The sequence below is a fragment of the Bison bison genome, unplaced genomic scaffold (genome assembly GCF_000754665.1).
Source record: "Bison bison bison isolate TAMUID 2011002044 unplaced genomic scaffold, Bison_UMD1.0 scf7180017864331, whole genome shotgun sequence".
Classification (NCBI taxonomy): Eukaryota; Metazoa; Chordata; class Mammalia; order Artiodactyla; family Bovidae; genus Bison; species Bison bison.
In genome coordinates, this window is record NW_011494903.1 from 10,154,552 (window position 1) to 10,170,444 (window position 15,893).

The 15,893-nt window shown below is 46.4% G+C and overlaps 1 protein-coding gene across 1 annotated transcript in view; it reads right to left on the bottom strand.

Moving 5' to 3' along the window:
* The window catches only part of PDZD2 (PDZ domain containing 2), a 288,393-nt gene that overhangs the window by 249,758 nt on the left and 22,742 nt on the right, over nt 1-15,893 (bottom strand). Inside the window, exon 2 of the mRNA XM_010853853.1 lies at nt 5,188-6,027. Within this exon, the coding sequence (XP_010852155.1) occupies nt 5,188-5,663 (476 nt within the window). The 5' untranslated portion in view covers nt 5,664-6,027. The remainder of the gene's footprint in view (nt 1-5,187; nt 6,028-15,893) is intronic.

A 15,893-nucleotide genomic window follows, 5' to 3' on the forward strand; every position in this document is an offset into this window, starting at 1 on the left:
CTTAGTTCAGGCTGTGCCCTGGGTTCAGGTAGCCTGAGGCCAACCAGGAAGGATGTGAAAAGCTACCTTTGACTGAACATCGACATGTGCCAGAGGCCTATTCAGGACATCAAGTAAATCTTCTCAGCTCACCCACTAAACGATCCCGCTGGGGGAAGCATCAGCCTTGCATGGCTGAGGTCATTTGCCCACACGGCCAGCACATGGGTCTAGAAGCCAGATCCGCCTCGCCCAGGCCCATGTGTTCTCTGCACTGTGCTGCCCTGCTCATATTCACTCATGTATCAAACAGTCCAGTTGAGTTTGATACCCTGAAAAAATATATTTTCAGTGGAACATGGGCCCTCTTACTTTTCAGAAAAGGCTACTTGTTTTTGTTTTGGTGTGTGGGTTGTATTTTAATTAATTCCACATCTTGTTACCAATTTGGAACAATCTGTCCTCAGGGAACAGATCTGCTTTACTTATAGAAAGCTAGGGGAGGGAGGGATGGTGGAGGGGAGGGACTGGGGTTACAAAGTATTCCTTGTAGGAAATAATGTAAAAAAATCTTCCCAGTTCTCCCTTCACCAAAAAGATATAAATAGAACATTCCAGAAAACCTCATCTTCCCCGGAGTAGGTATGATAGAATTGCAAACAAAAGCTTTCCTCCATGTGTTTACCAGCCATGCCTGCAAGATGCGGCGTGTGATAGCACCCATTACTGGTACCCCTCCCCACCTCAGAAAGTTCTCAAGAAGTTCACTCCACCGTGATGCTGTCACGACTCAAAAGCATGAGGGGTTCCCAGAGCTACGCGGGGAGCCTGGAAGCAAACTGCAGACCTTGGGAGTGTCAGTCAGGGAGAGAGCAGAATGGGGTCTGCGGTTTGGGGATAAGTTTGAGATGCTCTCAGGTTAAGCTCTGAAAATGGTTCTAGGGCTGCAGACGGGTGTCAGACCTATGGCTGTGAATTCTCTGCTCTTCCTGCAGGGATGATCTTTCCGAACTGCCCCTAAGCTAATTTTTAAAATAAGCCAACCATGAGCTCATCTTCTACATTTTGCACCTGCTCCTCCCACACTTAACCCACACACAATTTTCAGAGTGTCCTCTTCCAAAAACATCCACAATGCTGTAAAGTTTCCAGAGTGACCTTGTCAGGGAGGAAATTGTTTGAATAACTGACCAGCCGCAGGTGACAGGGTCAAAATATCACGTGTGTTAGTTTGCTAGAGCGTCACAATAAAGTACCACAAACCAAGTAGCCGAAGCAACAGAAATTTGTCTTTTCATTCTGGCACTGACAGTCCAAGATCAAGGCATTGGCAGAGCTACACTCCCTCTGAGTATGGGAGAAATATCTGTTCCAGGTCCCTGTCTTGTTGTTCACTAAGTACTGTCCAATTCTTTGTGACCCCATAGACCCTACAGAACTTCTTAACTTCTGGTAGTTCCTTGTCTTGTGGCAGCCTGACCCCGTCCTTCACATGGCATTCTCCTTGTGTGCATGTCTGTGTCCCCAGATCTGCCTTTTATATAAGGATGCTAGTCATACTGGACCAGGGGCTGACCCTATTCCCATAGGGCCTCATCTTCACTAAATACATCCGCAGCAACCCTACTTCCAAACAAAGCCACAGTCTCAGGTCCTGGGTGGGGAGGAGGGTAGGACTTCAACAGGTGACTCTGGAGGGGCATGACACATAATTCAACCCATAACATCATCTAAGAGATTTCTGAATTCAACATCACACTCAAGAGAAGGGGCAGAATGGCTTGCCCCAAAAGTGTGCCTCTTATTATAATTCCAAGTGATATTCCAACTTGTCATGTTGGTGGGGGGATAGGCAAGTTAGCATGTTGACACGTGGAATCTGTTGCTTACAAGTAATGGTGAATATACAGTCACTGAGGGGGCTGTCTGCAGAGGGGGAGAGAGGTACATTGGGGTTTCTGCAGAACCAAATTCCCACTCACCACTTTTTTAGGACAAAACCTACATAGGTATGTGGGAAAATCTAGTGTTGAAGCAAACAGTTAGTTACAAAGAGTGAAAAAGGATATGTTGAGAACGTTCAAAATGCTTTCAGCTCCTTGACACTTAATCTCAAAGTGCTTCTAGTCCTCAAGTTCAGGCTAGATGTAAGTTTGCCAAAGGAGGTTTATATGAAAATTGAGTTCCTTACATAAGAGATGGTAGGGGAGAACAGGGAGTGGCTTCTGTTTTCCTTGTCTATTTGGTTAAGTAGGAGCCTTAGAGTTTGTTCTCGTCACTTACTGCCCTTTTGTCTATGATTATGTCGAGGAGGTACTTTGTGAAGCTGTAAACCATCCATGAAATTGAGCACCAGACGGCATGACAAGGACCCGAGATTTGAGGTGGTTCAGAACAGGGCTCAAGAGCACAGACCAGGCTGTGGCGGCGGCTGGGCTCAAGTTCACAGTTGGTTCTGCCTCTTTCCCAGGCGGCCTTGTGTAAGCCACATGCCCTCTCTGTGGTCAAGGTTCTCACCTTAAGCTGTCCTTTACAGAGTTGGGCTCCTGTTCATGCTCAGCCACTTCAGACTCTTTGCAAGCCTATGGACTGTAGCCCGCCAGGCTCCTCTGTCCATGGAATTCTCCAGGCAAGAATATTGGAGTGGGTTACCATTTCCTTCTCCAAGTGATCTTCCCAACCCAGGGATCAAACCCTGGTCTCCCACACTGCAGGCAGATCTTCACCATCTGAGCCACCAGGGAAGCCCTTATGTAGAGTTGTAGTAGGTAGTAAATGACAGTGGCGAGAGTCCCTAGAGCCGTAACTGCTCAATAAATGGTTTTTGTTATAATTATGCCAGACAACTAAGGAGTCAATCTTGAAAAATCGACCCAGTCTTTTTCTCTCCTGTCTTGTGAATGTCCTGGTTGTTCTGGGCACTGGGAGACCAGGACTCCAGGAGCCCTTGTCTCACTGCCTGATTCACTTTTATGTCTTGAAGATTAAGCAGAGGGTTTGGCCTTCTCCTTCCATGCCTATACCTGGGGACCTCCTGGGTAGACTTTCTTTCACCTAGCCCTTCATCACCTGGCGTGCACACAACAGCCCCTTAGAGAAGGGAATTTCAGAGCCATGACTGTTGCCTAGTGAAAAAGTTTTGTTTGGAGGATTTACTCCTTTAGCCATGGAAAATATTCAGAGCCCAGTACACTGGCTGTTCCCTTAGTTCCAGTATTCTCGATGCTCTGGCATTTGGAGACTTGATCCTGGAGAGACTGCCCCTCCTATCCATCAGGGGCAGCTAACTCCTAGAGCTAGCAAACAAGTCTCTTGAGGAGTGTGCCTCTGATATCAATAATATTATCCAACCAGTCCAGAGCTCAAATCCCAACTGTCTCTTTTAACCAACTCTCACACATCAAGCCTGGAGAAGAAATGGCAACCCATGGCATTGTCCATGGCAATCCCATGGACAGAGGAGCCAGGCAGGCTATGGTCCACATGGTCGCAAGAGTCAGATGCAACTTAGCAACCAAACCACCACCACCAGCACCACATATCAAGTCTCTATTCCCCTGTCTAAATTAGCCAGGGTCAGGAACTAGACAACTGGAGAGCACCCCTATAGCTCAGAGCTTGCCGAAATTACTAAAGTTATCCTATCCTAAGGTTCCTCAGTGTACCTACTGCATCTCACTCAGTCTCTCCCCGGAAACCCCTAATAAAGGCTTTGGGCCCTGTTCTCCCCTCCCACCCTCAGCCTCCTGACCAAGGCTGGTGCCTCCCCTGTGGCTCTGCACACAGTGCTGCGCCTCCCACCTCTAGGCATCGGGGTATAAAGTCCTTCCTTTGAGACAGTTGTTCCTCTGTCTGCATGTCTTACCATACTTGACTAAAAAAAATTCTGGGTGCATCTTAGAACACCCACAGGCCTGTTTCCTATTTCATGAGTCTGAGCAAACTCTGGGAGACAGTGGAGGACAGGGAAGCCTGACGTGCTGCAGTCCATGGGGTCGCAGAGTCAGACATGACTGAGCGACTGAACAGCAACAGAGTGTTATTGTAAAGCTGAGGCCTCTGGCCACACCAGACAGTTTATGCTAATAATGTAATCTCTGGTGGGGGCCTCGGATGATGTGGTATTAGTTTGACTTCTGGAAGGACCAGATACTTAGTAACAAAGGTCAGCTACACAGGCTTGGGGTGTCTAGGTGACTAACTGCTGCTGCTAAGTCGCTTCAGTCGTGTCTGACTCTGTGCAAACCCATAGACAGAGGCCCACCAGATTCCCCCATCCCTGGGATTCTCTAGGCAAGAACACTGGAGTGGGTTGCCATTTCCTTCTCCAGGTGACTAACTAACCCCCAATAAAAACACTAAGACTTGGGTGAGCTCTTCAGTCCTCCCCAGTACTCCATGTATGTGGTCACACATTGCTGCTGGGAGAATTGAGTACTTCTGCATAACTCTACCAGGAGAGGACAACTGGAAGCTTGCTCCTGGTCTCTCCTGGATGCTATGCGCCTTTGATTTTAATCTGATTCCTTTCATTGTAATAAAACTATAACCATGAGTACAATAGCTTTTCTGAGTTCTGTGAGTTCTCCTAGTGAATCATAGAAGCTGAAGGTGGTCTTGGGAACCATAATTCACTCAAGAAACAACAAAACAGTCCAACCATAACTTACTGCCATGGTAAGTGGCCACATGGGTAGAAAACAGAAATATGTTCATTGAGATGAGATCCAAGGGGATCTTCCCAGGACGAGGAAATGGCAGGGTGGTGGTCTAAAGACATTTCTAAGCATCTCAAGAGGCTTCTGAATTGTGAGTTGGTGGCAAAGGTCATAGGGACAGGCAGATGAAAACATACCCAGGACCCAACCTATGGCCTTCCGGTTTGAGGTAAGATGCTGGGTTGAGTAGAAAAGACGGTCTCCCTCAATGTAATACTTCTCATCCTCTTATCATGTACTATTTCTTTTCTTTCTTACCCCAAGTTTCGAGAAAAAAGGACAAACTCTGAGCCTGAGTCTTCTAAGAGAGAATGAAGCAAAACAAACCTATAAATACCGCAAAATCTCAAGAGTGTGTAGTTTCCCTCCATAGGATAAATGCTGTTGGCTTCTCACCACGGGAGGACTCGCAGCCCTCAGCATCAGGCATAAGTGAGCCACAAGGGTCCCACATCTGCCCCCCACTGCCGGCTGGTGCTCCCCCACTCACCTGGCGCCACTGACATCAACTCCGACCATCAGCTGCCCGTTAAGGGAGAGGATCTCATCCCGCAGGCGCACCTTCCCACTCTTCCCGGCTGGGCTGTTCTTCCTCAGCTCCGTCACCCAGATGCAGCCCACATCCAGCACAGGGCCCTGGTGCGTTTTCCTCTTTTTGCCCCCTCTGCGCTTTTCCCCATAGTCCCCAAACACAGGGATATTCCCAAAACTGAGGCCCACAGTCTCCGCGTCCCCCAGCTCCTTGGTGAGGTACACGGTGCAGATCTCCATCCCAGGGGGGCTGCGGTCGGGCTGGATGGAGCTCTCGTCCACAGCAAAGTTCAGCCTGATGTACTCCTGCAGTTTCTGGATGGCCGCCTGGCAGAGGCGCTGCTCTGGGCCATCCCCACCCTCCCGCAGGCTGTTCTGCAGCCACTGGTAGAGGAGGGGCAGGTGCAGCCCAGCATTGTCCTGGGTGATGGGCATGGTGCTCACTCCCAGGCGCCAGCATCATGAGAGGACCTGCTCCTGAGGGCCAGGCCCCGCAGGGCCCCACGTCCCTGGGGAATGCGGGCTGTCGTCTGCTCGGCCCGCATTCATGTTCAGGCTGGCAGACAGGCCTGAGGAACTCCTCCTCCAGTCCAGGCTGTTTGCTTTGGCAAGAAGAGGACGGTTCACAATCAGAGCAACAGGGGAACAATCGCTGGGCCCGGAGCGTCAATGAGGAAAGGAAGGAAGTGTCCGACCAGTCCCTGCTTGGTTAATTTCCCAGTCGGGCTCGTGCGGAGGACCTGGAAATGAGGTGTTCCTCCAGCAGTGACAGGGTGACCTCCCCTGGATTTGTTCACACCTGGGAGGGGAAAAAACAAAAACTCCTGTTACAACAGTGAGCCTTCTCAGATAGAACACGTGGCAGGAGAGCATTACGGAAGAAGGGTGCTTGGTTTTTGAGTCAGGGACCCAGTGCCCCTCCCCATCCCATTGCTGTGTTCCCTCCACCCTGTGTGAACATGCACACATACACTGATACAGAAATACACGCACACACTGTCATACAGAGATGCGCAGATGCACACGGATACACAGATGCAGGGTTGTGCACATGCACAAACTCACTCATGTAGAGATGCACACACAGAGACATACTCATACAGAGGTGCACAGACACACACAGAAACACAGATACACACAGACAGATGTACACACAGATGTACACATAGGTGTATACACACACTGTCGTACAGAGATGCACAGACACATAGAGATACACGAATGCACACAGAGGGACACACAGAAACAGATGCACACAGACAGATGTATGCACAGATGCACACACGCAGACACACACAGATACGCAAATGCATGGATGCACACATGCATGCACACACACACACACACACACCCTTCCCCCAGACAAGAACACTCTGAAACGCTGACCTTCCCCAGGACATTTCCCTGATCAGTAAGGAAATGAGATAACTTTTGCCAGGACTGCTGCTGCTGCTGCTGCTAAGTCGCTTCAGTCGTGGCCGACTCTGTGTGACCCCATAGACGGCAGCCCACCAGGCTCCCCCGCCGCTGGGATTCTCCAGGCAAGAACACTGGAGTGGGTTGCCATTTCCTTCTCCAATGCAGGAAAGTGAAAAGTGAAAGTGAAGTTGCTCAGTCGTGTCCGACCCTCAGCGACCCCATGGACTGCATGTAGCCTTCCAGGCTTCTCTGTCCATGGGATTTTCCAGGCAAGAGTCAAACTCACATGGGACTCACAAGTCCCATCAAACTCACATCCACCCCGGAGGCTGTGTGACAAGACTCCCCAGAAGACTGCAGAGGGGTGCTGGACGTATTGAAGAGCTCACATTCCTAGGAAGTTCAGATCTATGTCCATTTGCCTTGATGGGCCCAAGTGCATGCACAGGAGGTCTCTCCGTTCCAGAGCTCTGCTCGACAGTACAACCAAGAGGAAAAGCCGGTCAACACCACAGGGAGACGTGGCTTTCCCCCAAACCACTGCGAGTCCTAAGCTTAGCTGGGGTCCTGGCTTCGTCATGTACATTCAAACAGAATCGTGTCTCTTTACAGCCTCCAGCTTTTAGTCTCCTCTCTTCTTTTTCTTTGGCAAACTGTTGAAAGCAACCTATGTGAGGCCAACCCCAAAGCTGTCTCCTGCAGAGAGATGCTTCTCCAGGTTTCTGGGTGAGCAGCCCTGACCACGCCTTCATTTGTCCTGGGTATGTGGCTCACTCAGTGCACGTGGCTACTGCAGCCTCCTGTGCGAGGGTGGCAGTGACATCCCCTCTCTCCTCCCCTCCCCTGCCCAAACATGCAGAGTGCCCAGCGTACAATCCATCCCTCCCAGTGCAAGGTTAATTGAACTCCCTGGCCAATTCTCCTTCTCCTCCAAAGAGATTTTCACCTCCATCCTCTGTAAACACAGAAAAATTACCCCTTTCAGTCTCTTCTTAGAACTTCACTTTCAGCCAGAGAAAGTCAATATAAACCATGCCATCTAAGATGGAAACATTCTCAAGCCTTCTCAGGAAGTGATTTAACAAGGAATAATAACAAATGGGAGAGGTGTCAGAAGCCATGTCAAGAATAAATGACCTTATTCCTCAGGAACCGTAAAGAAATTTCTAGTAGAGTAGGCTGTGAGTTTCCAGAGAACTGGAGTGCCAGCTATTAACTGGTTCCTTATAAATCAAAAGCTTAGTAAATATTGTCTACATAATCATGCACCTATTAAAAAGAAAGGCAAGATCAAAGAAAAGATAATCCATACATGGACAAAAATAAATTTATTTGGCCCAGATAAGTAACACCTCTCACTGAACAGTAACTCCACACAGACATATTAAAGTCTTATGAATAAATCAAAACATTTTCCATCAGGCTGAACAACTCTTAGGAGTCTCTGTTTACTCATCTGTAAAATGAGAAAGTTGAGTTAAATGGTCCCTAAGGCTTCTCGTGCTCCACAGAGAGGGTCTCAACTACAGTGACAATGTCTGGTTCATCAATACACTCCCCACCCCAGCATAGTGTCTGTCACCTTGTAGACTCTTAATAATTTAAACTATTTTTAAAAAGATTCTTTAAAATTAAAATTTTAAAGATTCAAGGTGTTAGTCACAGTTTAGATGGTTCCATACATGTGAAAACAAGAGTTAAACATATTGGGTTAGATGTTCATTTGGAAAATAAGTGAAGAGACCCAAACTTAAGAGCAGTAGAGAATTTTCCCCCTCGATGTCAGGCTGTATTTATGCAGCATGCATTTACGGCTTCCCTGTGGCTCAGATGGTAAAGAATCTGTCTTCTCAGGGAGATTGCCTTGAGAAGAGAATGGCTACCCTCTCCAGTATTCTTGCCTGGGAAATCCCGTTGACAGACGAGCCTGGCAGGCTACAGTCTTTGTGGTCACAAAGCATTGGATGTGACTGAGCAACTAACACTTTCACTTCTTTTCCACTTTTTTCAACATGTATCTAACATATGAACGTATACTGAGAAACAGACCTTGAACTTGGCACTTGAATATATTGTCAAAAGGTAAATTCCCTGTCCTACAGGCATTCATAGTCTAGTGGGAGATGTATAAATAAATGAAAACTTGCCATGAAATTAAAAGCCGCTTGCTCCTTGGAAGAAAAGCAAAATCTATACAGCATATTAGAAAGCAGAGACATCACTTTGCTGACAAAGGTCTGTATAGTCAAAGCTATGGTTTTTCCCAGTAGTCATGTATGGACATGAGAGTTGGACCGTAAAAAAGGCTGAGTGCTGAAGAATTGATGCTTTCGAACTGTGGTGTTGGAGAAGACTCTTGAGAGTCCCTTGGACTGCAAGGAGATCCAACCAGTCCATTCTAAAGATCAGTCCTAGGTGTTCATTGGAAGGACTGATGTTGAAGCTGAAACTCCAATACTTTGGCCACCTCATGTGAAGAGTTGACTGATTGGAAAAGACCCTGATGCTGGGAGGGATTGGGGGCAGGAGGAGAAGGGGACGACAGAGGATGAGATGGCTGGATGGCATCACCGACTCGATGGATGTGAGTTTGAGCAAACTCCTGGAGACAGTGAAGGAGAAGGAAACCCGAAGTGCTGCAGTCCATGGGGTCGCCAAAAGTTGGGCACAACTTAGCAACTGAACAACAACATTGATCTTTGTAACACATTATATTTGAACATTTTAACAACTTAGAGAAAAAAACCTTTTTCCCCCTGCTCTTTGTAACTCAAAAGTTGTTAATTAGTACATTGGCAGTGAATACAGTTGATTGGCTTGGATTGGATCATTTGTCCATCAGGAGTCCATCCATCAGTTATGGCCAAGGAGGTGTGGTCACAAGGTATCAACATGGCTGCTGGGAGTCCACCCTCTGGACAGTGGAGTTTTCAGAAAAGGAAAAATGATTTCAAATGTACAGACACTGTCAAGAGACTTAGTTAATCTTATTGAAGTTATTCACGAACTATATAACCTTTCAATTCTGTACCTAAAGCTTGGAATTTAACCAGTAATATTTCTAGCTCCCTATTTGATCAACTCCTTTTGTGGGTTTTTCTACTCTTTTTGTGGGCATAGAGGCATTCCCATCCACTGCAACGATCTGAGATGACTCGGGGCATATGCAAAGACACAGGCTCTTACAACGCTACTGGGAGAAATGTGGTATGTTCACAATATCCCACAACACAATCCAGTACCAAATATCTCAGTGAACAGAATGCTGACACAGAGAAGACACAGAAGTCTGCCAATCATTACAAATACCAATATCCCTCCATGACTGGTATGTGTTAAGGTCTAAAAGCTCATCTTGAAGATCAACCCATTTTAAGAGGGAGTAGGATTTGTGGACTTTGAGAGCCACTGCAACGGTGCAGTTCACTTTTATCTACCATGCTTAATCCTCCAATTAGTTTCCCATCTCAAGCAAATAGCTGTGATAATTTAAATTAATTTTGAGTAACTTGAAGCTGACAGCCTTAACGTTCCAAATAAATGCTTCTGTCCCTGAGTTAACTTATTGATATGGTGTTAGAATCGACCACCGTTCTTGGATCTCCTTTGAGCTGAGCCATGTATTCTCAGCAGGGTGACGTCATCCACAAAATTTAGAGATTATAATGATTAATGCCTCTTTCTGCTGTGATCCTCAATCCCACCTGACACTTATTTCGTAGCATTTAATTGTGTGTGTTAGAATTGAAATTAAATTAAAATTCTCTCCGGGGCGAGAGGAGGGGGCTAACAATGAAAAAAAAATCCTGAACTGAGTGAAAGCCATCATTTGCCCAAAGTCACAGGCTCAGAGCCACATGAAACCCAAGGCTAAATCCTGAGCCTAAGGGGGGGATGTGAAGAGGTCTCCTGGCTTATCCAGATCTTGCCTCAAAATCTGATTGACACTGGGCTGTCCTGTACCAACACTCTCTTCCAACTGTCCTGGCTTCTAAATGTTCTCCTGTTCTGACCTCTGCTAAGTTTAAATTCCTCCACCTCCATCTAGTCTTTCTTCCTACCAGACTGGGTTCCTCTTTTGACTTTTAGAAAATGCTTACGTTTTAAAAGGAAACCAATGTGGATTAAATATTGACTACTGACTTATTCAACAGAGGTTCAGTGAGTGCCCATCCTGTGCTGAGCCCAGGACAAAACAGACGACATTCCCACTGAGCCTCAAGAAGCTTGTGTTCTGAGGAAGGCGCGCTGGTAACCATGGAATAGGGTAAGGTCACATGGTGATTAGCACTGGGAAGAGATTTACAGCAGTATTAGAGGCCCTGGAGGAACGGGTATGGGAGGGGATTAGGAAAGGACCCTGGGGAAGAGACCTGAATGAAGTGAGAGGTGGAGGGGAGAGAGTATCTGTGGAAAGGCTGTTTTTGCTGAGGGAACCCCAAGTGCAAAGACCCTGAGATCAGAGCCGGGAGAGAAAGGACTGTTGGCTACAAGGAGAGGGGGGAAAGGGTCCTCGGTGCTGGCTGCTTCGTCCCTGTCTTGTTCATTCTCCCACAACCACCTTACAAAACAAGGGCATCCATTTTACCAACATGGGCTACTGACTAACATTTTCTGAGCATCACCATGTATCAGACATTGTTCTAAATGAGCCCTTTCCACTGATTCTGTTATTTAATTTTCCCAACATTACTGCAGGGAGGTATTGTTAGTTTGCAGTTTTTAAAGGCTCAGAAAAAAGAACAGAAACAGAGAGGCTAATTAAACGCCTGAGCTCTCACAATAAGTAACAGTTTCAGGACTAGAACCCCGCCTCGTGGGCCAGGGCCTTGCTCCTCTCTACATCAGCACCTCCCTGCCTGGTCCTGACAACCTCGCCCTTTTGCACTTGCACCGGACTTACCCAGGCACCCTGCCTGGGCAACTCTGCTCCGCCACCATCGGACCTCCTAAGATCAACAAGCAGGTGAAGTCAGAAGCTGTGGCTGTCTACCTGATGACCCTTCTCTTTTTCTTCCTGTATGTTCCTGGGTGTGGTGATGTATCCATCTACCCAGCCTCTCTTGGAGGAGATACAAAGAGCTCTACAACAGTGTTCTGGCCAATGAGATGAAAGTGGAAATCCTGGGTGGGGTTCACAGTGGCATTCCTTAAGAGCAGATGTGGAAGGAAAAATAACCCCCTATGCTGTTTGGCAATGGCAAACCACTCCAGTACTTTTGCCTGGAAAATCCCATGGACGGAGGAGCCTGGTGGGTCGCGACTAAGTGACTTCACTTTCACTTTCCACTTTCATGTATTGGAGAAGGAAATGGCAACCACTCCAGTGTTCTTGCCTGGAGAATCCCAGGGACGGTGGAGTCTGGTGGGCTGCCGTGTATGGGGTCGCACAGAGTCAGACACGACTGAAGTGACTTAGCAGCAGCAGCAGCAGCCATTTAATCAGGGCTTCCCTGGTGGCTAAGTGGTAAAGAATTTGCCTGCCAATGCAGGAGACATGGGTTTGATCCTGCATCCTGGGTTGGAAAGATCCCCTGGAGAAAGAGATGGTTACCCATCCCACAGACAGAGAAGCCTGGCAAGCTATAGTCCATGGGCTCACAAAGAGTTGGATATGACTTAGATACTTAACAACAACACTTTGTTTAATCACTATTATTTGGATTTTTCAAAATCCAACAAATTAGCTGAATTAAACTCCAAACGAATGTACAGCGTGGTACCTAAAAGTGGGGAAACTAAACGTAACAGAAGCTGGGACTTCCCTGGTGATCCAGTGGTTAAGACTCTGGGCTTTCACTGCAAGAGGCATGGGTTCAATCCTTGGTCAGGGAACTAAGATCCTGTATGCTGGGTGGTGTGGCCAAAAGATAGAGAGATAGATAAATAAGTAAAATTAAAGTAACAGAGCCTAAAATGTGGAACTAGATAAGCAAGGGAGGGAGGGAGGCAGACGCCTAGGACTTAGATACTGTGGGCTGAAAAGGTGCCCCTCGCTCTTCTATGAAGTATTTGGTCCATCTGGCAGCTGCTATGCAGTGGAAAGTCACAGATTTGTTGACTAAAGCTGTGGTGTTAAAGAAGTTGGTAGGAAAAATTTAAAATATTGGTGGTGCTTTTTCAGTCCTAGCAAAGTCCTGAGTTCTTCAACTCAGCTGGCAAGTGAGATGGGAAGAAATACCACTCTGTTAAGAAGGCATGCTCAACATTGAGCCTGCAATCTGCTGCCTGAGAGGCCCGCACCTGGACCCTGGCAGGGGGCAGACAGTTTGCTTGATTAGAAAGGGGTGGGTGGAACCCCATCAGACAGAAGTTGTAAGGCTGCTGCCAAGGGTGTGATCACCCACTGGAGGTCACTGTTTCAGCAACGACCAGCAGCATACATTATGCAGCAGACAGTAAGTGTAGGGACATGGGCAGAACTCATAAAGTAGAAACTAAAGGAAACAAGTCATCAGGAATTGGCCAGGAAAGCCTACTAAGTTTGGAGGGAACTCTATTGTCAAAGACCCCAATCTGATTTGCAGCCATTCTCATCCATAAGAAGTAGACTTGATGATGTATATAGCCCCGGAGAAGGTGTCCTCCCCGTGCCCACCCCAGAAGTGGTCTTGGAAGACAATGAATGATGAATAACTCCTAGAGAGAGGCAAGGGTCATGGAGGGCAAGGAACAGGAATTCTTGCCACTGGAATAAGGCATTGTCACTGCTAAGAACAGTGACTGCTCTGTTTTCCATATCTCCTTTTATAAAGCAAATTTTTTTATTGTAACTATTTTATATCTCCCCAGCACTATAGGTTAGATGTGTCACCGCTCAGTTGCAAGGAGTTGTATCCAGAACTGATGCAAAGGACCCTAAACCCACCCCTCCCGCCACCGGCCCCCAGAAATCCAGGTCTCTAATCTTGCCAACTATATGAGGCTTCAGAGCCTTCTCTGTTGATAATAGAGAGTCTATTCCATATACAGAAAGAAGGGTATGTCTGAGGAGCCAAAGGAAAGGAGGGGGGCTAGTTGCCTATACAGTATTCTTTCTCTTCTCTTTCCCTCTAACAGAAATCCATCTGTGTTTGTAAGACAAGTATCCAACCAAAAAACTGTATTTTTTAGTGTTCCTTCAGAGAGGAGTAGCCATAACTATATATTCTTGGCCCACGAAGTTGTTGAGTTGGTCTATCAAAGAGGATTATTTTTTTAATGAGAGTTCTTTTCCCTTTTTCACACTTAAAATGCACATTTGATGACTGGAGCTTTAGCAACCATCCTATGACCAATTATAAGACTTCCTTGAGCAGCTGATACCAATCCTAGATTGAAAGAAAAATGGGCTGCTACCTTGTTTAAGCCCTATAAATTAGACAGTCCATTATAGGTAAACAAAATCCCTAATGAATGAATTGTTTTAATTCACTCTTAACTCTAAGATTCAGTGACCAGATATAACCCTGAGTGTTTAAACATCAGCCCTGCTTCTTTGTCAACAGCAGCTGTTATTAAGTTCCTACCTTGATTTGGGGCACCTGTCACCACCATCAACAACAACAAACAGGGCGTGTTTCTGTCTGTTAAAGAGCCAAAAGCATGTATGATTACAACTCTGCAGCCCCAGGTGTCACACACAAGCCTATAGCTGATTGAGAAACATAAATACAAATGATTGTGACACCTTTAGGTCGGCTTATGTTTTGGAAGACCAAGATACTGGCTAATTTTTAACTATCTACATGACTGACTCTTCAGTTCAGTTGCTCAGTTGTATCTGACTCTTTACAACCCCATGGACTGCAGCATGCCAGGCTTCCTGTCCATCACCAACTTCTGGAGTTTCTCAAATTCATGTCCATCGAGTCGGTGATACCATCCAATCATCTCATCCTCTGTTGTCCGCTTCTCCTCCCGCCCTCAATCTTTCCCAGCATCAGAGTCTTTTCAAATGAGTCAGTTCTTCACATCAGGCAGCCAAAGTATTGGAGTTTCAGCTTCAAAATCAGTCCTTCCAATGAACACTCAGGATTGATTTCCTTTAGGATGGACTGGTTGGATCTCCTTGGGGTCCAAGGGACTCTCAAGAGTCTTCTCCAACACCGTAGTTCAAAAGTATCAATTCTTCGGTGCTCAGCTTTCTTTATACTCCAACTCTCACATCCATACATGACTACTGGAAAAACCATAGCCTTGACTAGACAGACCTTTGTTGGCAAATAATGCCTGTGCTTTTTAACATGCTGTCTAGGTTGGTCATAACTTTCCTTCCAAGGAGTAAGCGTCTTTTAATTTCATGGCTTCAGTCACCATCTGCAGTGATTTTGGAGCCCCCCAAAAATAAAGTCTGACACTGTTTCCCATCTATTTGCCATGAAGTGAGGACCAGATGCCATGATCTTCGTTTTCTGAATGTTGAGCTTTAAGCCAACTTTTTCACTTTCCTCTTTCACTTTCATCAAGAGGCTCTTTAGTTCTTCATTTTCTGCCATAAGCGTGGTATCATCTGCATATCTGAGGTTATTGATAATTTTTCCGGCAATCTTGATTCCTGCTTGTGCTTCATCCAGCCCAGCATTTCTCATGATTTATTCTGCATATAAGTTAAATAAGCAGGGTGGCAATATACAGCCTTGATGTACTCCTTTTCCTATTTGGAACCAGTCTGCTGTTCCATGTCTAGTTCTAACCGTTGCTTCCTGACCTACATACAGAGTCTTAAGAGGCAGGTCAGGTGGTCTGGTATTCACATCTCTTTCAGAATTTTCCACAGTTTATTGTGATCCACACAGTCAAAGGCTTTGGCATAGCCAATAAAGCAGAAATAGATATTTTTCTGGAACTCTCTTGCTTTTTCCATGATCCAGAGGATGTTGGCAATTTGATCTCTGGTTCCTCTGCCTTTACTAAAACCAGCTTGAACATCAGGAAGTTCACGGTTCACATATTGCTGAAGCCTGGCTTGGAGAATTTTGAGCATTACTTTACTAGCGTGCGAGATGAGTGCAATTGTGCGGTAGTTTGAGCATTCTTTGGCATTGCCTTTCTTTGGGATTGGAATGAAAACTGACCTTTTCCAGTCCTGTGGCCACTGCAGAGTTCTCCAAATTTGCTGGCATATTGAGTGCAGCACTTTCACAGCATCATCTTTCAGGATTTGAAATAGCTCAACTGGAATTCCATCACCTCCACTAGCTTTGTTCGTAGTGATGCTTCCTAAGGCCCACTTGACTTCACATTCCAGGATGTCTGGCTCCAGGC